The 24,834-nt window shown below is 48.6% G+C and overlaps 1 protein-coding gene across 1 annotated transcript; it reads right to left on the reverse strand.

Annotated features, from left to right (window-relative positions):
• Positions 1-527: 527 nt before the first annotated feature.
• ALMS1 (ALMS1 centrosome and basal body associated protein) lies at positions 528-22,995 on the reverse strand. The gene is made up of 18 exons (XM_069977138.1): positions 22,772-22,995; positions 17,035-17,206; positions 16,771-16,957; positions 13,957-15,946; positions 12,957-13,116; positions 11,557-12,735; positions 11,353-11,477; positions 7,097-8,399; positions 6,466-6,582; positions 5,484-5,636; positions 3,980-4,977; positions 3,762-3,867; positions 3,473-3,649; positions 3,122-3,375; positions 2,872-3,034; positions 1,491-1,554; positions 1,108-1,207; positions 528-814 (listed from the first exon to the last, which is right to left on the reverse strand). Exons 1-18 carry the CDS (start codon positions 22,799-22,801, stop codon positions 770-772), a joined length of 7,323 nt encoding a protein of 2,440 aa, XP_069833239.1. The 5' UTR covers positions 22,802-22,995; the 3' UTR covers positions 528-769.
• Positions 22,996-24,834: the final 1,839 nt, after the last annotated feature.

Below are 24,834 nucleotides of genomic sequence, written 5' to 3' on the forward strand. Positions count from 1 at the left end.
ATTGTATTCCTTGCTTCCAGCTTTCTCCTCTGGTTTCGGGGATCTTCTGTGTTGTCCACCATTATTATGTATTATGCCTCGGGCAGTATGATTGTACCACAGCCCCTGCCAGGATGGATCTCGTCTGTTATAGGAGTTGTCGTGCCGTTTGTACGGTATTCTTCAGCCATTGATCAAGCATTGTATTTACCTAGTACATGGGGTATTAGGACGGTCTAGGGCGGGGTACTCAGCTCCATTGAGTCTCACTGTTGGTCGTACTGGGGCATTAGGTTCTCATACTCCTGCCCCCCGGGGGGGGGGGGCACCGTACATACAATGCCGACACCCCACTTCCCTCCTGCAGCCTGAGACCTAACAGGAAAGCAGCAGAAGTGTGATTGCAGCTCTGGAGGGGGCAGGAGGATAAGGCTGACCCTTGCTATGTTCTGGATCTTTATGAAATCACGGAGGGAAGTGAAGATTTATATATTACATTTATTTAAATTATTATAAAAAGCAAAAATATAAAAATATAAAACTTCTATTACAAAATAAGTTACCAAAATCTACAAAGAAAAAGACAGATAGAAGAGGGTTGGAGCTTGTGCTGACACATGTTGGAGGCGGAGCTTGTGCTGACATGTTGGGGAGGCGGAGCTTGTTCTGGCATATGACAGGATAAAGGGTGATGCTTTTATTTTCACATCAGGGTAAGAAGGGGTGGAGTCTACTGCCACATGTCAGGAGAAGGGGGTGGAGTTTAGGGGTAGGATGGGAGGGCTCAGCTTCAGTTCCAGGGGGTCTTCCTGCCCAGGATGCGATTGGTCACTTTCTACAAGAAAGGAAAGAAGAAAAAAAAAATCATAATAAAAAGTTATTCCATAATGAGAAGAGCCATGTCCCCCCAGCAGCACAGAGTTTTTCAGGACAAGTGATGTTGTCTGATCCTGTGGTCTGGGGGTGGGGGTGGGGGGTTGGGTGCACTCTACGACCTCCCTCAAGATTAGATTGTTACTCTCCTGAAATACTCTGTGCTGCTGGAGAGAGTAGATTTCCCCTCTGTACACTGATCAGTAGTCACATGATGGTCCTGACATCAGACAGGTAAGGGGATGCTGCTCTCACCTTCCGGTACAGCTGGGCTTTCACACGATAGGTCTCATACTCCGACCTCCTCTTCTCTTCCTCCTTTCTCTTCCTGATTTCTGGAAGCTGCTCATAAATCCTGAAATAATGATAATATGGAGGAATCAATGAGCGTATGGGGGGGACTACAGTATATCAGGGCACTATGGCCGCCTCTCCAATGCATCTATTTACTGCTCAGCACTACCCAGCATCACTCCAAGCACACTGTCACTTGTAGTCCACCACTGAGACATATAAAGTCATGATGCCTGCCACATGACAGCCCACACACCGGATACACACTTCCTCCTGTCACTCCTCAGTACTAACGCTCCCATTAGATGTGATCACACATATAACATCTTAGCTCGGCTTCTCACCTCTTTGACCTCTCAATCATTTCTTTTTTTGGGATGGTTCGACTCTGCTGCGATGATCTGGAATCTAAAAGAAAAGTAACATGTGTGATGAAGAGGCGACACGTGGAGGCATCTTGTATCCTTGACCCCGTATTAGTCCGATGGAGAGGAAAGGAGCGAGCCTCGAGACCGAGGGAGAGGAAAGGAGCGAGCCTCGAGACCGAGGGAGAGGAAAGGAGCGAGCCTCGAGACCGAGGGAGAGGAAAGGAGCGAGCCTCGAGACCGAGGGAGAGGAAAGGAGCGAGCCTCGAGACCGAGGGAGAGGAAAGGAGCGAGCCTCGAGACCGAGGGAGAGGAAAGGAGCGAGCCTCGAGACCGAGGGAGAGGAAAGGAGCGAGCCTCGAGACCGAGGGAGAGGAAAGGAGCGAGCCTCGAGACCGAGGGAGAGGAAAGGAGCGAGCCTCGAGACCGAGGGAGAGGAAAGGAGCGAGCCTCGAGACCGGGGGAGAGGAAAGGAGCGAGCCTCGAGACCGAGGGAGAGGAAAGGAGCGAGCCTCGAGACCGAGGGAGAGGAAAGGAGCGAGCCTCGAGACCGAGGGAGAGGAAAGGAGCGAGCCTCGAGACCGAGGGAGAGGAAAGGAGCGAGCCTCGAGACCGAGGGAGAGGAAAGGAGCGAGCCTCGAGACCGAGGGAGAGGAAAGGAGCGAGCCTCGAGACCGAGGGAGAGGAAAGGAGCGAGCCTCGAGACCGAGGGAGAGGAAAGGAGCGAGCCTCGAGACCGAGGGAGAGGAAAGGAGCGAGCCTCGAGACCGAGGGAGAGGAAAGGAGCGAGGCTCGAGACCTAGACAGAAGGAAAGGAGCGAGCCTCGAGACCGAGACAGAAGGAAAAAGCGAGGCTCGAGACCGAGAGAGAGGAAAGAAGCAAGCCTCGAGACCGAGGGAGAGGAAAGGAGCGAGCCTCGACACCTAGACAGAAGGAAAGGAGCGAGGCTCGAGACCGAGGGAGAGGAAAGGAGCGAGCCTCGACACCTAGACAGAAGGAAAGGAGCGAGGCTCGAGACCGAGGGAGAGGAAAGGAGCGAGGCTCGAGACCGAGGGAGAGGAAAGGAGCGAGCCTCGAGACCGAGGGAGAGGAAAGGAGCGAGCCTCGAGACCTAGACAGAAGGAAAGGAGCGAGGCTCGAGAACGAGGGAGAAGAAAGTAGCGAGCTTAGAGACAAAGGGAGAGGAAAATGAGCTTTGAGACTGAGGAAAGCTAGCCTTGTGACCAGGGAAAAGGAAAGCAAGCCTAAAGACTAAAGGAAAACGATCATCAAGTCCAAGGCAAAGGAAAGTTAGAAAAGCCCACCTCTATACCAAAGCAAAGGAAAGCCCACTTGAGGACATAGGGGTCATTTCATCACCTTTATAATGGGGGACTCCATTTCTTGGTGGCTGGTTGAAGAGCGCCTCTCTTTCACTCTGGAACACACTTTGTAGTTTGCGTTCCTCAGCGTGTAGCTGCAGACGCTTTACTCTCTCCCCAGAGCGGAAGATGAAATCTGGCCGATGAGACCTTAGAGACTCCTAAGACATAAGGCTAGAGAATAAGACCAAACCCCGATGGAGGCTGTATCGCTTAAGCCCCCCCATCCCTGACACGGGCCCCCTTACCTGCAGGGTCACTCTGATAAATGGTTTGGTCGGCTTGTCCTTGGCACCGGGGGAGACTCGGATTTGGCGATTTGGGCTTTTTGCTCTCACTGTGCCCCGATCCTGTTCATTCATCTCCCGCAAAGGTTCTCTCCAGGGTTTGGTGCTGGTCACTGGCTCATACCAGGCTGGTCCTGGACCTCTCTGAACCCTCGGCTCATTCTCCTTCCGAGACTCAGATTTAAGGTCTTCAGCAGGAACAAACCAGCTCAGCCCTGTGTGTGATCAAAAAGGACGATTATAACAATGATCCATAGAGAGGAGACCCGGCCTCTCAGACTCACTGGTATAGAAGTGGGAGACATGACCTACCGTGTGAGATGTACTGCGATGCCGCCTTTACTTTACTGTTGGACATTCTCACGTTGGCCTCCAGATTCACAGCAGGATCAGTCACAGACCTGAGACGCTCACCTCCTGGAGATGGAAAAGTGGTGCCAACATCTCGGGTGTTCTTCCTGGTGGCGCTCATTACGATCTCCAGCTCTCCTACAACAACCATCAACACACAATGTGAGTGAATGACGTGAAGATAGGAAGAGGCCACACAAACACAGTTGGACAACTCCAGACACCTTCACCAGCACCCAGGATGACCTACCAGCCTGGACACCCTTGCTCAGTCCCCTGCTGCTCTTCTTCTGTCTCAGTGCTGGGCTTGGTTCCCATAAACCGCTTGTTGAGGCGAGAGATTCCACATCCACCATCTTAAGGAGCAAGAGATACTGTGAGAACACTCACCAGAGATGGTCATAGACCAAGAGTTAAGCAACAACATGGGTTCTGTTCCTAGATCCCCATATGAGAACTTTCCTGTACCTTACTGTGACTCTTCAGGAGTTCCTGCATCTCCATCTTGGACTGCCCCCGACCTGCAGACCCACGTTTCGATCCCCTTGCCACCTCGTCTGTGCGCTTCTTTTGCATGTCAATGGTGCTGTAGAGACGGCTGAGCCTCGATGAAGGGAGTACCCTCTCGGGTCCAAAAGCGTTGATCAGTCGGATGGTGTCTATGGTGGAAACTGAGCCACTGCCGGCAGTCTGGGATGAGGCGTCGCTGCCCACCTGTGATTCCGTGGTGGCGGTGGCACTATCGGTCACCGAGCTTCTCCCCTCAGAATGCAGCGAGGCGCTGTCAGGACCATCCTCGTAGGGTTTACTTACTGAGTCATCCTCTGGAAAGTCCACTCCAAGCTTCCTCCTGTACCACTGCTCCCGGGCGGCCTTCTTTGTCTCCTGATGGTTTTCGTCATTCTCTGTGGAGGATATGAGTGAGCGGGACAGAGGGTTCTGCAGCAGCCGGGCCAGCCGCTCCAGACGTTCCACCAGTGATATCTCCAGCTTGCTGCTGGACTCAGGTGTCTCTCTTCTCCTTTCTGTATAGCGAGCCCAGAGATCGTCCAGGCTCTGGTTGGAGACAATGCTCTGACCTGAGCTCCTGGCTCTACCCATGGCCCTGCTTCTGGAGTAACTCTTCTCCAGGGTGCTGTCTACTGGACTGCCTGGTTTTGAATGGGTCCGGACAGAAATTTCAGGGCAAGCTTTCCTCTTCTCTTTCACCTTCAGGGTCCTTGCTGGTGGCTTCACATCCAATCGTTCAGAATAGTCAATTTCTGGTTGTAAAGGAAAGAAGTCATCATCCCCCAGCGAAGAAGCCAGATCCGGCTGCAGCCCCCCAGGGTGCGATTGGAGAATGGACTCATGGCTGCTGGGATGGACAGTGCTATATGACAAGTTACTGCGACTCCCTGAGTCCTTCGGCGGAGTGTGAGCTGACTTCAATGTATGACCGGAAGATCTCAGGTCATCAGTTGAAACTAAAAGAGAAAAAACATTGAAGGAGACTCCATAGAAGTGGTGTCAGAAACGTGTAGGCATAATGTTATTGAGCAGCTTTACTGATCCTGATTTACATGACATCTTATACTCCAATCACATCAACTGCTACAACCATGTATCCCCCCCACAGAGTATAAAGGAGGGGGACTACATGGGGGCGGCCTTCTCCCACCAATCCGAATGACAATATATCTCCTTTATCATCCATTATCTAGAGAATAAATGGTCAGATCCCTCATGATCTGGAGAATGGGGCTCCTGTAGGAATGGTGGTCACATGTGAACTGCTGCCACGTTTTCTGTCTAAAGGGCAGCTGATAGATGAGTATAGTGACAATGGATACAGCACCAATGCACAGTGACTGTTCTTTTGTACACAGTGCAGTTGCCAGAAGTATGAATGCAGCTCTGGATGTGACTGGTGCATGTTGGACATGATGTAGCTTTGTGCACATGTTGTGGCGGGCATGTTGTTGCCGCTCACCTCTTGCCGGTTGCTTCCTCTCTGCAGTTTTGGGACTTGGCTCTTTGCTGTAGATGCCATCCCGGTGTCTGGGTATAGTGGGATCCGATAACTTCTCTGTAGTGGACCCCAATATGTCCAGGGGAAACTTTGGGGAAATGGCGTCATTGGAGCCTGTAAATGAAGAAGAAGAGGAGATACTTTATCATAAGCCTAAAAACCATATACACACTTGGAGGTACATGGGAGCGGGTGATGTGTGGGTCATTAGAGGTTACATAGAAATAGTCACCATAGAAAGATGATGAACTACGACTACACCGGATACTAAGAAGAAGTGTAATGTACGGGGGATATTGGATATTGAGGCCATACGGTATGAAATCCCAATGACATCCCAAAGAACTACAACAATACATATTATATAACATTATGAATCACAAAGGGGGCTTCACATCTTATAATGCTTCCTTACTCATATAGTGACAGCAAGATACATAGCCCTTATCTTATAGGCTTTAGGCTATATTCACACTACGTAAAACTACAGCCGTAGTTCTCGCCGCAGAACTAAGGCCGTAGTTTTGGGGTGTGTAACAATGCCTTATGTTCAATGGGATCCCGGCCAGAGCGTACACACATCGTATGCGCTCCGGCCGGGATCCCATGTGGCGCCGGATAAAACTGACATGTCAGTTTTCTGCGGCCGGAATTCAGTGAATTCTGGCCGCAGAAAGACCTGTCAGTTCACACAGTGAAGCAAGCGGCTCCAGCCGCTTGCTTCACTGTGTGCTATGGGAAGCTCTGATGCGGGCGCACGCTGATGTGCCCGCATCAGAGCTCCGCGACCGGAAAGAGACCGGACGGTACTTAAGTACCGGCTGGGATGATCCGGGCTAAGACCGACTATTCCGTGATCCGGTCGGGGTCACGGAACGGCCGGGTGTTCACATCATGTGAACATAGCCTTATTCTGTAGGGTTGAGGGACTAAGTGTCTGTACCTGGGTGGGAGCTCTCGATGGTGCTGACTGGGGACATCCTGGACCCTTCTCCCATGAAGGGCACATAGAACAGTTCTGGGCTCCCGGGGGGCCGGTATGGCAGCAGCAAAGGCTGATCTGTGTCATAGGGATAAAAGATCACAATGTTATATGAGGCATAGCTATATAAGCGTGGGGGCTGAAGTAGTAGTCACACCCGGGCCTTACTGTATGGGAGAACATAGGCCTCTCTGCACCTAACAAGACATCTGTATTATCCTGTGTGGAGCAGAGTTACAGATCCTGCAGCTTCACATTACTGAACATCCTATGATATGGTGGCTACTAGACTAGAAGTGGCCTCTATGATTGTTTAAGAACTCCAACCTAGCCCATGACCTCAAAGGGGGGTATAAGTCCCTCTGGCTACAATGGTGCCCAACCCATGTTATGCAAGATGTGGGTCCACAACGTTCAGGACAACACCTGCTCTGCTTAAGATGTCCTTTGGCCAATAACAGTGGTTATGTCCCTGAAGCGGATGACATCACTAAGTTCTACTGCAGGACATGACATCATTCTACATGTAAATAAAGGTTTCCTCAAGGTCATGGGATATAACTCACAGTCTAAATAAAGTTAGAGTGCTCACCGGTAGCCCGGGACAGATAGGACAGCGGAGTCTGGGGGGACGTCTGATGTTCAGGAGTCTGGTTGACTTTCAGGATTGAAGATGTGGAGGCTTCTCTTAGTGACCCATCAACAAAGATTTCAGCTGAAAAGGTGGTTTTCTCTGGACTTTCGGTGGTTATCTGGGTTGTGGCATCAGACAATGGAGAGAGTTGCCTCTCAGGCTGGATCCATCTGTCACGAAGGCTTTCTTTTCTCATGAATCGGTCACGATACTCATGCATACCGTCTCCTATAGGGTGTGGACTTCTGAGTGGGACGGTGCCCGCAGATAAGTTGTTAAGGCTTAAAACTTTGCCATTTCCAAAGATGTTTGCAGAAGACGACCGGGACACGTCAACATTTTCTCTTGGTTCCAAAGCCAATGAACGACTCTCAGCATCCACTGTCACCAGGGCTTTGGACACATCGAGAACTTTCAAGTCATCTTTCGGAGAGATTGTCACATGGATACAAGAAAGGGCTTTCCGTGTCGGAGAAGACAGAGTTGGTCTGGTTTGGGGTAGTCCATCTTCACCAGATTTCTCACCCTTATCGGATCCACTATATGTTTTTAGTTGGTCATTACCACCACCGATCTTCACCTGATGACCATGATCAATGACTAGGGAACCTTTTGGATTTACATTTTCCTTTTGGTGCCATGATCTAACTCTCTCATCAGATGGAGCAGACGTCTGCTGTATGGATGTGGTTGCAGAGGATCCTTTATCGACAGCCCAGGAACGTGCTGCAAATTCTTGGTTTGTAAATTCACCACCAGTCGCTAAAGTAGGAACCGAATCTTTGTCAGCCGGGTATGGGTGATAAATCTGATGGACATCATGAGACACTGGTGGTAAGGGAGAGCATTTATGGTCAAAACCTTGGTTTGCTGACGACTTATCGAAGAAGCCTTGTAGCTCGGGATAAGTCGGTTGAGAACCTCCATCGGGAGAGGCGGACAGTGGTGAAGAACGTTTACGGGAGGAAAACGTGATAGAAGATATTGGTTTTGTGGCCTCTTCAGTGGGTTTTACGCTTTGTCTCTCCAGCTCATGAGTATTCTTTACCAATGCTGTGGTTGGATCTTGTTGGTAAGATACTGGCAGAGGCTGGGCAGATGCATCTACAGTCATTTCTCCATATGCGGCATTGTCTTGGACATCGGATCTTTTATCTTTTGTGTCTTCATAAGAACTAGTTACAGGTAACAGGACTGGTGATGGGGTCAGCCGTAACCTGAACTCCCCCGTCTCCCTGGAAGAAGCTGGCCGAGAATAATCCTGGAAACAACAGTGTGATAGAACAGTGAACGATTTTATAAATTTGTCATACAACTTTTTTTTACAGTGAGTTTTTTCCCCTCTTTTTCCCACTTTAGGACTCCTAGTATACCTTCCCTTCTGACGCTAGACCTGCCTCCTTAGAACGACCTTGTTTTCTGCCCCTAGACCTTCCACCGTAGTACACCCTGCCCTCTGCCAGTAGCTCTTCTACCTTAGTTCTCCTAGTACATCCTGCCCCCTTAGGATTACTTGCATGGCAGAGCTTTTATTCGACCCCCGGCTGCTATAACCGCACCATGTGGGTGGGAAATCGGAGAAGAGAGAAGCCACCACCAAGTTCCTAACTGCCTGGATGACGCATTTGCTAGGGTCCATGGCACCTAGAGGGTTATACAGCCAGGATCAGTTATGATGTAAATATATATCCGCTATGACCGCTGCAATCTCCATGTCACACTAAGGAGTTAACAGTGGTTATTCCAGGGCCGCAGCATGGAGATCTTGGAAACCTGGCCGCCCACGCTTCCTTTCTTTGCCCGTTTTCTTCCATGTTCTGCGCTCAGAGCTTTTCACGGTTATAAATATCTCACCGGGTCTATAAAAGCGTTTGATACAAGGACGACATCATCACAACACGGTCTGGATAAAAGAGGCTGCGCTGAATGAAAGCTATAAATACCACTTCCGGGAGTCGGGGTCAGGGCCGGCAGTCGCTGCTGTACCAGAAGCTTTGTAGAATGGGATGGGACATTGTTATATGGAGCTTTTCAGGGAACCCCCTCCCCCGTGCTTCATTGTAAACATCAGGCGGATCCTCTCAGGGAAGTCAACGCTATGGCGGCTTTATACTTATAGAAAAGATGACTATTTATGGGAGTCAGGGTGCTGCTCGGAAGAGGCTATACTGGCGTGGGCATGCTGAGAGTTGTAGTACTTTACCTGCTGCTACTAGGTTCATGCAAAGAAAATTAACTGCAATGTTCTGGAATCACACAGCAAGCAGGAAACTGGGTGACAATGAGAAGATACCTAACACACATACTGTGACTGCGAGATCTCTGCTTGCTCTCAGTGAACTGAACTCCTGTTCTTAAAGGGGAAAAACATATTTTCTTTCAAATCAACTAGTGCCAGAGATTTGTAATTTACTCCTATTAAAAAATCTCCAGTCTTCCAGTACTTATCAGCTGCCGTATGTCCTGCAGAAAGTGGTATTCTTTTGAGTCTAGATTTTTCTATGGGGATTTGCTGCGGCTCTGGACAGTTGCTGACATGGACAGAGATGGCAGCAGAGAGCACTGTGTCAGACTGGAGAGCATACACCACTTCCTGCAGGACATACAGCAGCTGATAAGTACTGGAAGACTGGAGATGTTTTAATAGAAATAAACTACAAATCTCTTGCACGTTCCGGCAACAGTTGATTTGAAAGATTTTTTATTTTTTTTTTCCGCTGAACTACCCCTTTAAAGGGAACCGATCAGCTCAATTGGGCTGATATGGTTCCCAGGAGCGCTGTATAAAGCCCCTGCAGCAGCCGCGGCACATACCAGCCGCAGCTGCTGCAGGAGCTTTATACCAGAGAAAAAGAGTTTAATCCCCTGGGCACGCGACAGGCAGAGGCAGGGAGGTAGTCATCTGGGCGGCTCCCGGACGTGTCTAGTCACCGCTCTCTGCCTGTCAGCGCGCTTGGAAGGGATGATTGACAGGCAGAGAGGTCCGTTACTGGCCCCTCTGCCTGTCAATCATCCCCTCTGAGCACGCTGTCAGGAGCTGTATACAGCGCTCCTGGGAACCATATCAGCCAAATGGGCTGTTTGGTTCCCTTTACAATCGGAGGCTGAAAGCTCCATCCTGACCTAATTTCTCACTGGTGGGGGTGTGCGACAATTTTACTCATACTAAGAGATCAATGCTTTCAGGTCCCATTCACATCACATTTCAGGTCTCCCCTACCAATGTATATACTGTACATACGTACAGTCCATGACCAAGCTGAAAAGACCTGAAAGGAGACATCAATAGGGCTTTAGCTACACTTGTACACTGTAGCCAATCCTCAAGGCAGGAGATGTGTGTTTCTGACTAGAGAAATATTACATCTGTACTAGAAATTAGTGAACCCCAGCATGCCGCATCAGATTATCGGTGGCTGAAAAAGTTGGATACCGTAGACTGGATATATAGGCTGTATCCGTGTTTTCCAGGACTCCCTAGGGCTGCATCCAACTTCTTCAGCCACCGGTAATCAAATGCTGCACACTAAGGTTTGGACGAAGACAAGAGTGCTCAAGGTGCGCTCATCTCTAGTCTGTACGGGATTAAAAGCCTCTCAATGTACATGTCCCCATTCACTGACAGCAAGCAGAGATTGTCACAATGGGGGGGGGGGGGGGGGGTGTCAAACAGAGCTTATTAGAAAGTTGAGGAACATTTCCTGACACAAGAATGAAACAGAAGACGGCACCATAAGTCGTAGTGAAGACATCCGAACTGGAAAAGTGCCCCCTAGTGGTGGTTACATACTTAGACATTATGGCAGCATGCAGAGATTCACCGCACACTGCAGAGACTGAACTTACCTGCTATCCGTACAGGTCGCTGCATCATAACAAGTATAGAAATGTTACTGGGAGGCAAAGAAAACAATCCCAGCCCCGCCGTCACACCAGGGTCACTGCCCCCTGTGTGTCACTCACTGGCGCCCCCTTCTTATGGAAGGCAATGACAACAATCCCAGCCCTGCCGTCAGACCAGGATAACTGCCCCCCAAGTGTCACTCACTGGTACCCCCTTCTTATGGAAGGCAATGACAACAATCCCAGCCAAGCCCTTACACCAGGATAACTGCGCCTCCATGTGTCACTCAATGGCGCCCCCTTAAATGCAGTGGCTGGTCAGTATAACACACTCTGCGCTCCCGCACTTTAGCAGGTATCAGTATATGCACCTTCTCTGCCTCCTTTGCACTCTGCAGCAGTTCTCTCTTGATCTCCTCTATCCGTCTTCTGTCCTCTTCGCTCAGCTCCGTGTCGGCCGTCATCAGGTGACTGGTCAGCTTTAGCTTCACTGAACCTTAAGGAAAGATCAGTTACTTCAGAGACGAGTCAGCTATGTCTATGTACATGTATGTCTATTATATGTGGCGCCATACCCCGTGCTCTCCTTTCCGCCTCCTCTGCTCTTTGTGTCGCTTGCACCGTATAAGTCGATGGGGTCTTGTTTCTCAGGAGGCTTGTAACTCGGGCAGCCAGGGAGTCTCCACTACTTTCATCACTTTCGGCCTCCCTCCCCCGAATGTAACCGGATCCCGTTACTGCCAAAGTGTTCTTCAATCCTCCCACCGAAGTCGACACGCAGCTTAATAGTTGTTCACTTCTCTGCACCTTCTCCGCCATGGCCAGAATTTCCCTTTCCCCCCTGACATTAGCCTCCTGGAGCGGAATAGCAGATGGCATCATCTTACTGGTTGTGGCTTTACTGCAGCCCTCTGGTTCTGCCCGCCCCCACTGACCCGCTGGTGCGGCCAGGGTGTTTCTGTTTCCAGAGATTTCTAAGTAAGAAGAACTATTAAGAGAGTCTATGTCCCAGGTCGCTGCCGAATCTTTATTGGCCAAGTGGTCGCCTGTTAAGCTGCTATTGAATGAGGAGTCCCAGGACATGTCCTTCACCAGGAGGTCCATGGGACTTGCCGATCTGCTGTTCATAGACTTCAGGGAGTCTCCTAGATTGAGACACTTTGAAGGAGGAGACTCAAGGTATGGATCCTCTACAGGAGACACTCGGTGTAAACCTGAACCCGTTCTATCAAGACCAACACCTTCTGCTTGTGCCAAGAGCTTCTGGATCTCTTTCAGGGTTTTGGACCCAACAAACGAGTCATTGACAGGATCCATGATGGGAGGTCTTGTGGGGTGATCCTGTAAGGATGATGCATGCTCGTGTATAGGATTATACGGGGTGGTCCCGTCACACCCACCGGCCTCAAACTGCTCTATCAGCTGCTTGACTTGTGTGGACTCCATGGTGTCTTCATTGATGAAACCCTGAGGTGGCTTCTCACTCAAACTAAGATTATGTACTGGCTGATGGGCTGGGGACATGGCCACGTGGTCAGAGAACACCCCTAAATCTCTCCCAACACCTCGCGTCATAGTGTCGTCCTGGCTGATCGGCCTGTCATCAGCAGATCCAGAGACAAAAGGAGGAGACAACTCTGTGGGCAAAGGAGACTCAGGCCCGGCTTCTGATCCCATAGGAATAGATACGCTGGTGGTGGAAGTGGATGAATACAGGCTGGACTGGGAGATGTTCACCGCGCTCTGGGAGCCCCCTAACCGGGAGGAGAAGGAATCGTATTAGTAATGGTAAGCATTGCAGGTAATACAAGTGTGTGAACAAGCTGTGTACATTCACTACTACTGGTAGGGGATGTGGATAAATACTGCATGATACTGGACAGACCACGAACCAGCAGGGGGCGCAAGAGTTGTCAGCTGTATAACAGCACTGGCAGCTATGAAAGAGGAGGGCAGCAGAGGGTCAGACACTTACCTTCAGACAGTCTCATACTCCGGCTAGGCGTCGCTGTGGATCCCTTGATTGTTCTTAGCTCTGATGGGGAGAACTCTGGTTCCCGAATGGGGCCTTTGGGTGCAAATGGTGTGAGGATAGTGGTGGGGGACTGATCAATGCCAAGGTTCCTGAGGTATGTCTGCCAGAGAGAGAAGGACCCTGGTTAAAGGGGCTGTCACCTTCAACCCCCCTGCCTCAACCACTAAACTAAAGGTATCTGTAAGAAGGATAAAGGGTGCTGATTCCAAATCCGTCATTTGTATCCTTCTACTCTTTTGCATTTTGTCACTGTAAGTCTACAAACTGGGCATGTTGCTGCATAGAGACGACGACTTAGCCTCCAGAATATATTGGAGAGGACGACTTATAGACTCCTTTATTTGTGGCCTATAGCAAAGGAGTGCAAGAACATAGAAAGATAGAATCAGCTTTGTTTATTCTACTGACTGATAAGTTACGTTGTCTAAAGTTTAGGATGTGTTTTGAAGGTGACAAAGTCTCTTTATTAAGTCTACGACAGGAGGGATCAGAACTGCAGGATCTCTCATGGAAAGTCATCTTTTATTATACAAAGCAGATTCCTTAGTGATATCCTATAAAGGGCAATATTATACTGCAGAGCTGCACTCACTATTCTGCTGGTGAGGTCACTGTGTACATACATTACATTACTTATCCTGTACTGATCCTGAGTTACATCCATCTGCGGACTCTGTGCTAAATGCCTCCTGTTATGTCTTTGAATGGAAGGCCTCGCACACCTCCGCTCAAAGTAGTGACATGTCAATTATTTGAGTTGAGGCGCGTGAGCCCTCCCATTTAAAGATATAGCAGGAGGGATTCAGCGCGGAGTCCGCATATGGAAGTTCCTGGCGGAATCTCTGCTCCAAATCCGTAGTGTGAATGGGCCCTTATACTCCAGAGCTGCACTCACTATTCTGCTGGTACAATCACTATGGATGCACAGCGATCTACTTACAGGTATTCTTTCTTCTATGTCTAGCTCCTCCTTCCCCGGCGTCTCTTCAGTAGATGACAGGTTGTCACTGCCTCTGGACCCGATAAGATCATGCTCTGCTGCAGTCTGAGATCCCAGCAGCACTTCCTTCTCCCGGTTACTGGAATGAGAGCTATTGGCATAATCCTGATCGAATGAAACATCACTGAATCGATCCATTGTTACTACATTGCGACTCGGATTCTCTGATGCATCAAATTCTTCTCTTTGTCCACTAAGTGACTTGTCCTTTAACTCTGAAGAAGTTTTCATTGCAGGAAGATCACGGCCTCCATGGCTGGAATCTCCAGTGTTACTTTCCACCCACTTACCGGCATTATCACTGGTGGAGGACGACCCTCTGGAGACCGGGGACTGTGACGACCCGGACAAGGTCCTCTCATGTACCTCTAAGGGTTGGACGGTTGCTTGGGTCTGATCTCCTCTGGGTAAAACAGAGTAGTAAGACCGAGATCTGGTGATCTGGGAGGTGGTGGATAACTCCTTCTCTGTCACGCTCAGATTGGTCATAGAGGACGTGGCATTGAATGAGGCGGACAGCCCTTTCTTAGACGCTGTGGCACCTGCTTGACTGGACAGCATTCGATTTAAGGAATCGGCCACTGCATCATAGGCCAACTTCTTAGGAGACACACCGGTTATACCTCGGAGGAGCAAGGCATCAAATGACTGGTTGGTGTTCCAGGCCCCAACCTTTTCAATATAATTCAGACTGGGAAGAGACTGAATCCTCCTTCTAGGTGGAGACAATGATCTCTGAGAGTCACTACTCTCCGGGTATCCTTGGCTGCTCTGGATAGAATGGGGAAGAGCAGACTGAGCAGCATTATGGGGGGAGGACTCACTGGAAGGCTCTTCATTCAGAGACATATCAGATCCGGTCAGCTTGGCTTTGATTTGCTGGATTCTACCAGACAGTGGCTTCCGATTCATTGAAAAGGTTCCCGGTGTGGACTGAGAGATGGGATGAGGTAATCTGCCAATGAAGGACGCCTCGTCTACGGGAGTGTTTCCTGCCTGTGACATCTCTGTCTCCTTATGGCCACGTTCTATGCTACAACGAGAGGATGTACTCAGCTCATCCGGTAGGCGGGTATCCATCATTGTGTCATCTACCTTAGCGGGAGGGTCAGTGGAGATTTTTGAACCTTGAGGACTGGCAGCCTCTCTCCTGCTTTTTGTCGCATCTGACATGTCCCGTTCCTGGTATCGCTGCTGGATTTCGGAGCAGAGTTGCTTGTGTAGAGTTTCTGTCAGTGAAGGTGGTTTGATCTCTCGCAGGGTGATCCCAGATCGGTTTAGTCGACCGGATTCATTGGGATCTTCAGTTTCTTTTTGAAGATCTTGGAAGAAATCCACTTCACTGGAGTCTCTGAACGACTCTTCTAATGACTGGTCAGAAGTTGTCCTGGGATCTGTGATCACACCAGGAACCAAGGAGGGAACGTCCTGATGTTCTGGATCAGGTTCTTGCACTTTCATCTCACGCACATTCCCCGACCCACTGGCAGAGGAAGATTTGGAGGAACGTCTAGAGGAGCGTCCACTGCTACTAGACATGCCCACTTCTTTCTCCAGCAGCTCCAACAACACAGGGGCAGGGACACTGCTGCTTAAGAAGGCCCCATCGTCACCTTGGAGCGCCTTGCCTATCTTGACTACTTCAGGTTGAATGTCATCAGGAGGTGTAAGTTCTAAGACCCCTGATTGAGGCTCAGTGTCTTTAGCATCTTTTTCTCCATGGCTAAAAGACAGTGGGTGTTGTGAGAGATACTGCAGCCCACCAGCGTCTGCAGTATCCTCCATGGCTGTCCTCATGTAATGCTGGGACAGAGACACGTTACTTTCACCTAGGTCCATTGTCACTTCTTTACTAGCTAACTCCACCGCATCCCTCATCTGCAACGACTTTGATGGGGGTCCCGAGAATTGCGACATGTCCAGCGACGCTCTAGAATTATACAAAGAAGAATGGTCACACAAAACACAGAGAACAAGACACGTGTGAACTGTCTATCTGGTCACCCATCATCGTGAGTCGCTCTTTTTCCCCAGTCTGCAATGGGTAGGCAACCATGTACTAAATCGGGCCGGGCCTGTGATGAGGACCATTTCTGGGACTTTCTAGATAATCCAATCACTGACATCATTCAAAGAAAACACAGACCCTTATAGGACCGTGGTCCAGCGAGGCTGGATGGGCCTTCTCCACTATGTTCATACATAGGTAGCTGCCCTAGCATTCAGGTTTGGAGAGCCCTTTTAGCATACGTACAGCAACAAATGGTGGCTGTTGTCAAAGGGGCTGCAGCATGGGTCCATTTATTTCTCGTCTCCAATCTATGGACCACCTATTGTTGTTTCTAGAAGTAGCAGCAATCTTTTTCTCAAGGCAAGCGTGACCAAAATTTAACGGCATATCCCCATCTTAACAGGTTATGCCCTACATTCAGTATCCACAAGACAGGACATAACTAAGATTGTGAAGGGTCTGACTGATGGGACCCCTGTCATCTCAAGAGCGAGGACCCCAAAGCCTGGGCAGTGGGCTGGGCATGTGTGAGGACACTCCTCTCTATAGAGCAAACAACAACAACAAAAAAGCTGCACATGTCTATTTACGGTGGTTTTACACAACCACGACCCACAGCTCAGCCCAGTAGGAATTTTGGCGTCCCAATGTTCGATATGGCAGGGGACCCCTTGTGACCACTTTGTTATGCTCTATCACCTTTAGATATTGTCTGTACGGGTGAAGATCAATAACCTTAGTACCTTAGAGGAGCAAAGTCCTCGACCTCTGTCTTCTGGAACAAAGTGTCTTCAAAGAACTTGTGTCCTGTGGTGGTGGAGTCGGTGGTCATGAGAGGCAGGTGGGGAGACAGGTAGCTGTCCTGAACCTCTGGGGTGGACACTGTGGCCATGAGAGGCAGGCGTGGAGATAGCCGGCTGTCCTGGACCTCTGCCATATAAACACAGTACAACCATTACTACATCTGCTTAGTCCTGAGGACAGGGCGGTCACTGACAGGTCCTTACCCAGCTGTGATGGCCACGTCCGTCCTTTGCTCAGCTCCGTCTCTGACAGCAGCGTTCCCTCCTCCAGGCTGGGGAAGTCTGTGTGCTCCCCGCGGGCGGCCGTCTCACTAAGCGTGGGCATGGCGACACTGACGTCCTCCACTGCCGGGAGATGGTACCACGATTCCGCCGCCTGCACAACACATCGACCTGTTACCTCACACGACAGACACCCATCGTCCGTAACTAACGTAATCTGTGCCCCAAACATGACGTCACCAACGACAGGGAGATACAGAAGACGCCATTCACGGCACCGCTACCTCTTATGTAAAAAACAAACAAAAGAGGTGACGCACAGCCGATCCCGCGGCAGCATTTTTTCTTTCATTAAGAATAATAATAAAAAAAAACTAATTAAAACATTAAAAGCTGTAAAAGCCATAAAGGTTATTCTTGGGTGATATTTATAGCGGCTCCATACAGCCGACACAGGCGAGGCTTTTGTTCATCAATGTGACATAACAGACGGTAAAATACAGAAAAATAATCTAATAGGCAAAAAAGAAAAAAAAGCTGCCAGAAATATAAGTGACTCATAGAGGAGAAGAGCCAAACACTCTACAGGAGGGTATGGGAGATGATGTGAGATATACAGACTGTATACTACAGATATCTACACCTGCCACATAACACGGGAGGTAGTCACAGCCCCGCCCCCTGTATGACATCACTGATATAATGCCATGTGATCCACACACCATATACTGTATATATCTACAACCTGACCCATATCACAGGGGGGTAGTCACAGCCCCGCCCCCTGTATGTCATCACTAATATAATAAAATGTGATCCACACACCGTATACTGCAGATATCCATCTATTACTTGACAATTTCGTATACCATGTGTGAGAGGTAGTCACAGCCCCGCCCCCTGTGTGACATCACTGATATAATATAATGACATGATCAGACACAAGATCCCCATGTCATATACTACAGGATCAGGTTGCTGAGATACTGAACAGCTGGCGCCCCCCGCAGGGAGATCCCCCGACACTCAGCTCATCATTAGGAAACTCCTGCGGGATCATCACCAGGTAAATAAGAAACAACATAAACACGTGAGATGCATCCGGATATTATACATTATACCAGACTGTACATATAATACATAGGATGTATACAGGATATATAAGGGATATAATAGGCTGTAGATATAACATACAGGATATATAAGGGATATAACAGGCTGCAGATATAATATAGGGGATATATAGGGTATATAACAGGCTGTAGATATAATATAGGGGATATATAGGGGATATAACAGGCTGTAGATATAATATAGGGGATATAACAGGCTGTAGATATAACATAGGGGATATATAGGGGATATAACAGGCTGCAGATATAATATAGGGGATATAACAGGCTGTATATATAATATAGGGGATATAACAGGCTGTAGATATAATATAGGGGATATATACGGGATATAACAGGCTGTAGATATAATATAGGGGATATAACAGGCTGTAGATATAATATAGGGGATATAACAGGCTGTATATATAATATAGGGGATATAAGAGGCTGTAGATATAATATAGTGGATATATAGGGGATATAACAGGCTGTAGATATAATATAGGGGATATATAGGGGATATAACAGGCTGCAGATATAATATAGGGGATATAACAGGCTGTATATATAATATAGGGGATATAACAGGCTGTAGATATCATATAGGGGATATATACGGGATATAACAGGCTGTAGATATAATATAGGGGATATAACAGGCTGTAGATATCATATAGGGGATATATAGGGGATATAACAGGCTGTAGATATCATATAGGGGATATATACGGGATATAACAGGCTGTAGATATAATATAGGGGATATAACAGGCTGTAGATATAATATAGGGGATATAACAGGCTGTAGATATAATATAGGGGATATAACAGGCTGTAGATATAATATAGGGGATATAACAGGCTGTAGATATAATATAGGGGATATATAGGGTATATAACAGGCTGCAGATATAATATAGGGGATATATAGGGTATATAACAGGCTGTAGATATAAAATAGGGGATTTATAGGGTATATAACAGGCTGTAGATATAATATAGGGGATATAACAGGCTGTAGATATAACATACAGGATATATAAGGGATATAACAGGCTGCAGATATAATATAGGGGATATATAGGGTATATAACAGGCTGTAGATGTAATATAGGGGATATATACAGGATATAACAGGCTGTAGATATAACATAGGGGATATATAGGGGATATAACAGGCTGCAGATATAATATAGGGGATATATAGGGAATATAACAGGCTGCAGATATAATATAGGGGATATATAGGGGATATAACAGGCTGTAGATATAATATAGGGGATATAACAGGCTGTAGATATAATATAGGGGATATAACAGGCTGCAGATATAATATAGGGGATATAACAGGCTGCAGATATAATATAGGGGATATATAGGGTATATACCAGGCTGTAGATATAATATAGGGGATATATAGGGGATATAACAGGCTGCAGATATAATATAGGGGATATAACAGGCTGCAGATATAATATAGGGGATATAACAGGCTGTAGATATAATATAGGGGATATATAGGGGATATAACAGGCTGCAGATATAATATAGGGGATATAACAGGCTGTAGATATAATATAGGGGATATATAGGGGATATAACAGGCTGTAGATATAATATAGGGGATATACCAGGCTGTAGATATAATATAGGGGATATAACAGGCTGTAGATATAATATAGGGGATATAACAGGCTGCAGATATAATATAGGGGATATAACAGGCTGTAGATATAATATAGGGGATATATACAGGATATAACAGGCTGTAGATATAATATAGGGGATATATAGGGGATATAACAGGCTGTAAATATAATATAGGGGATATATAGGGGATATAACAGGCTGAAGATATAATATAGGGGATATATACAGGATATAAGAGGCTGTAGATATAATATAGGGGATATATAGGGGATATAACAGGCTGTAGATATAATATAGGGGATATAAGAGGCTGTAGATATAACATAGGGGATATATAGGGGATATAACAGGCTGTAGATATAATATAGGGGATATATCCCCTATATTATATCTACAGCCTGTAATATCCCCTATATTATATCTACAGCCTGTTATATCCTGTATATATCCCCTATATTATATCTACAGCCTGTAATATCCCCTATATTATATCTACAGCCTGTTATATCCTGTATATATACCCTATGTTATATCTACAGCCTGTTATATCCCCTATGTTATATCTACAGCCTGTTATATCCTGTATATATCCCCTATATCAGGGGTGGGGAACCTCCGGCCCGCGGGCCGCATCCGGCCCCTGAGACCTCCCGATGCGGCCCGCAGCTCCCCTGTGATGCTCGCCGCTCTGCTGGGGAAGAAGCCGGCATACACCGCATCCTCCGGTGTCTGTGACAGCTGGCGGACACCGGAGGATGCTGTCTGTGCCGGCTTCTTCCCCAGCAGAGCGGCGCGTGTCTTTAGTCTCTTGCGGGCCGCGCGCGATGACGTCATTTCATCGCGCGCCGCCTGCAGGAGAAAGACTGGCACAGAGGACCTGGGAGAGAAGAGGACCTGGACAGCGTGGGAGCGGAGGTAAGGTGAGTGGGATGTTTATTTTTTTATTTGGGGGTTAACTAGGATCCCAGGGACATGACTGATGGGGGGGGCAACTAGGCAACCAGGGACATGACTGATGGGGGGGACAACTAGGCTACCAGGGACATGACTGATGGGGGGGACAACTAGGCTACCAGGGACATGACTGATGGGGGGGACAACTAGGCTACCAGGGACATGCCTGATGGGGGGGGGGGAATAACTAGGCTACCAGAGACATGACTGATGGGGGGGGGAATAACTAGGCTACCAGGGACATGACTGATGGGGGGGGGGGGAGGGGAATAACTAGGCTACCAGGGACATAACTGATGGGGGGGGGGGGGACAACTAGGCTACCAGGGACATGCCTGATGGGGGTTAACTAGGCTACCAGGGACATGCCTGATGGGGGGGGGGGGAATAACGAGGCTACCAGGGACATGCCTGATGGGGGGGGGGGGACAACTAGGCCACCAGGGACATGACTGATGGGGGGGACAACTAGGCTACCAGAGACATGACTGATGGGGGGGGACAACTAGGCTACCAGGGACATGACTGATGGGGGGGACAACTAGGCTACCAGGGACATGACTGATGGGGGGGACAACTAGGCTACCAGAGACATGACTGATGGGGGGGGACAACTAGGCTACCAGGGACATGACTGATGGGGGGGGGCAACTAGGCTACCAGGGACATGACTGATGGGGGGGGACAACTAGGCTACCAGGGACATGACTGATGGGGGGATAACTAGGCCACCAGGGACATGACTGATGGGGGGGGAATAACTAGGCTACCAGGGACATGACTGATGGGGGGGGAATAACTAGGCTACCAGGGACATGACTGATGGGGGGGGACAACTAGGCTACCAGGGACATGACTGATGGGGGGGACAACTAGGCTACCAGGGACATGCCTGATGGGGGTTGGCTAGGCTACCAGGGACATGACTTGGGGGTTAACTAGACTACAAGGGGCATCACTGGGGGTTAACTACAATAGCAGGGGCACTAGGCGAACAATACTATGCCTTGTCCTGGGTGCTGCAAACCCCCGCTACTAACTGCCGCGCACGGTATGCGGCCCTCGAATGATTTTATTAATGCCCGACCGGCCCTCGACATGGAAAAGGTTCCCCACGCCTGCCCTATATTATATCTACAGCCTGTTATATCCCCTATATATCCCCTATGTTATATCTACAGCCTATTATATCCCCTATGTTATATCTACAGCCTGTTATATCCCCTATATTATATCTACAGCCTGTTATATCCCCTATATTATATATACAGCCTGTTATATCCCCTATATTATATATACAGCCTGTTATATCCCCTATATATCCCCTATATTATATCTACAGCCTGTTATATACCCTATATATCCCCTATATTATATCTACAGCCTGTTATATCCTGTATATATCCCCTATATTATATCTGCAGCCTGTTATATCCCCTATGTTATATCTACAGCCTGTTATATCCCCTATATTAAATCTATAGCCTGTTATATCCCCTATATAACAGGCTGTAGATATAATATAGGGGATATAACAGGCTGTAGATATAATATAGGGGATATAACAGGCTGTAGATATAATATAGGGGATATATAGGGGATATAACAGGCTGTATATATATATAATACAGGATATATAGGGTATATAACAGGCTGTAGATATAATATACAGGATATACCAGGCTGTAGATTTAATATAGGGGATATAACAGGCTGCAGATATAATATAGGGGATATAACAGGCTGCAGATATAATATAGGGGATATATAGGGGATATAACAGGCTGTAGATATAATATAGGGAATATATAGGGGATATAACAGGCTGCAGATATAATATACAGGATATAACAGGCTGTAGATATAATATAGGGAATATATAGGGGATATAACAGGCTGTAGATATAACATAGGGGATATAACAGGCTGTAGATATAATACACAGGATATAATGTATCCGCAGTGACGTAGCATATAGGTGACACCCTGTGTCTTCTCACCGCAGCGGCAGCCGTCTCTTCCCCGTCCATGTCCGGCTGTGTCTCGGTCGGTGTCCCCGGCGCCTGCGCACTGCTCTCCCCTCGTCCCTCCGCTCTCGCGCCGCTCACACCCGGCCGTTACTATGGACGCGGCCCGGGGGCCAGAGCGGGAAGAGAGGAGGGAGCGCAGCGACCCCTGCCGGCGGACATCAATTTCACATCTACTGCGCTTTTCTAACAGGAAGTAGAGGGCGACATCTGCCCGGTGTAGACTGCACTAAACTTTAACAAGTGGATGAGCGCCATCTATACGGAAAATGTGGTACTACAAAAGAAGCCCTGATGATGAAGGCAGCGCCACCTGCTGGATGTAGACTGTATTACATGTCAAACCCTTCATCACGGAGATTACATGCAGTACAGTGATCCCTCAACTTACAATGGCCTCATGATACAATATTTCCAACATACAATGGACGTCCTGGAACCAGGGGCGGTCTTGGCATTTCTGGGGCCCCAAGCGAAGTTATGTCTGCCCCCCCCCGACACGCACTCCACAACAATAGACCGCTGTGTGCTGCCCCCAGTAGTATATACCCCTTGTGCGCAGCTGCCAGTAGTATTTACCCCTTGTGTGCTTCCCCTCAGTAGTATATACCCCTTGTGTGCTTCCCCTTAGTAGTATATACCCCTTGTGTGCTTCCCCTAGTAGTGTATAGACGCCTGTGTGTTCCCCTAGTTATATATATCCCCCCATGTGCTCCCCCAAAAGTATATAGACCCCCTGTGTGCTGTCCCAGTTGTATATAAACCCCCTGTGTGCTGCCCCTAGTCGTACATACCCCGTGTGCTGCCCCCCGTTACATATACCTCCTGTGTGCTCCCCCACTTGGATATAGACCTCTGTGTCCTCCTCCAGTAGTATATAAACCCCCTGTGTGGTTCCCCCAGTAGTATTTAGCTCCCCTGTGCTCCCCCACTTGTATATAGCTCCCCTGTGTGCTCCCTCAGTGGTATATAGCCCCCCTGTGTGCTCCCTCAGTGGTATATAGCCCCCCTGTGTGCTCCCCCACTTGGATATAGACCTCCTGTGTGCTCCCCCCCTTGGATATAGACCCCTGTGTGTTCCTCCAGTAGTATATAAACCCCCTGTGTGGTTCCCACAGTAGTATATAGACCCCCTGTGTGCTCCACCAGTATTATATAGATCCCTTTGTGCTCCCCCAGTAGTATATAGACCCCTTGTGTGCTGCCCCAGTTATATATAGACCCCCTGTGTGCTCGCCTAGTTATAAATAGACCCCCTGTGTGCTCCCCGTTATATATAGACCCCCTGTGTGCTGCCCCCAGTAGTATATAGACCCCCTGTGTGCCCCACCAGTAGTATATAGACCCTCTGTGTGTTCTTCCAGTAGTATATAGACCCCCTGTGTGCCCCACCAGTAGTATATAGACGCCTGTGTGCTACCCCAGTAGTATATACTGTAGACCCCCTGTGTGCTCCCCCAGTAGTATATAGCCCCCCTGTGTGCTCCCCCGCTTGGATATAGACCTCCTGTGTGCTCCCCCAGTTGTATATAGACCCCTCTGTGAAGCCCCAGTAGTCTATAGCCCCCCATTCTGCTGCCCCAAGTAGTATATAGACCCCCTGTGTGCTGACCCAAGTAGTATATAGACCCCTCTGTGAAGCCCCAGTAGTCTATAGCCCCCCTGTGTGCTCCCCCAGTTATATATAGCCCCCCTGTGTCTTCCCCGTTATATAGCCCCACTGTGTGCTCCCCCCATTTATATAGACCCCTGTTGTGCGACTTCCCAGTTACACAGGCCCCTGTGTGCTCCCCCTCCCATATAGTATATAACACAAACACATACTCACCTGGGTACGGGCGTCTCCTCTTCTCTTCACTCTTGTGGCCGCAAGGGTTTTCCCTGCGGTCACAAGAGACCGCTCTCCCCTTGTCCTGGCGCCAATGCTCCAGTGATGTCACTGGAGCACCGACACCACAAGGACAGAGCGGCAACTTGTGACCGCAGGGAAAACCCTTCCTGCGGCCACAAGAGTGACTGACAGGAAGGGAGCCAAT

This window comes from Dendropsophus ebraccatus, chromosome 7 (genome assembly GCF_027789765.1).
Source record: "Dendropsophus ebraccatus isolate aDenEbr1 chromosome 7, aDenEbr1.pat, whole genome shotgun sequence".
NCBI classification, from domain to species: Eukaryota; Metazoa; Chordata; class Amphibia; order Anura; family Hylidae; genus Dendropsophus; species Dendropsophus ebraccatus.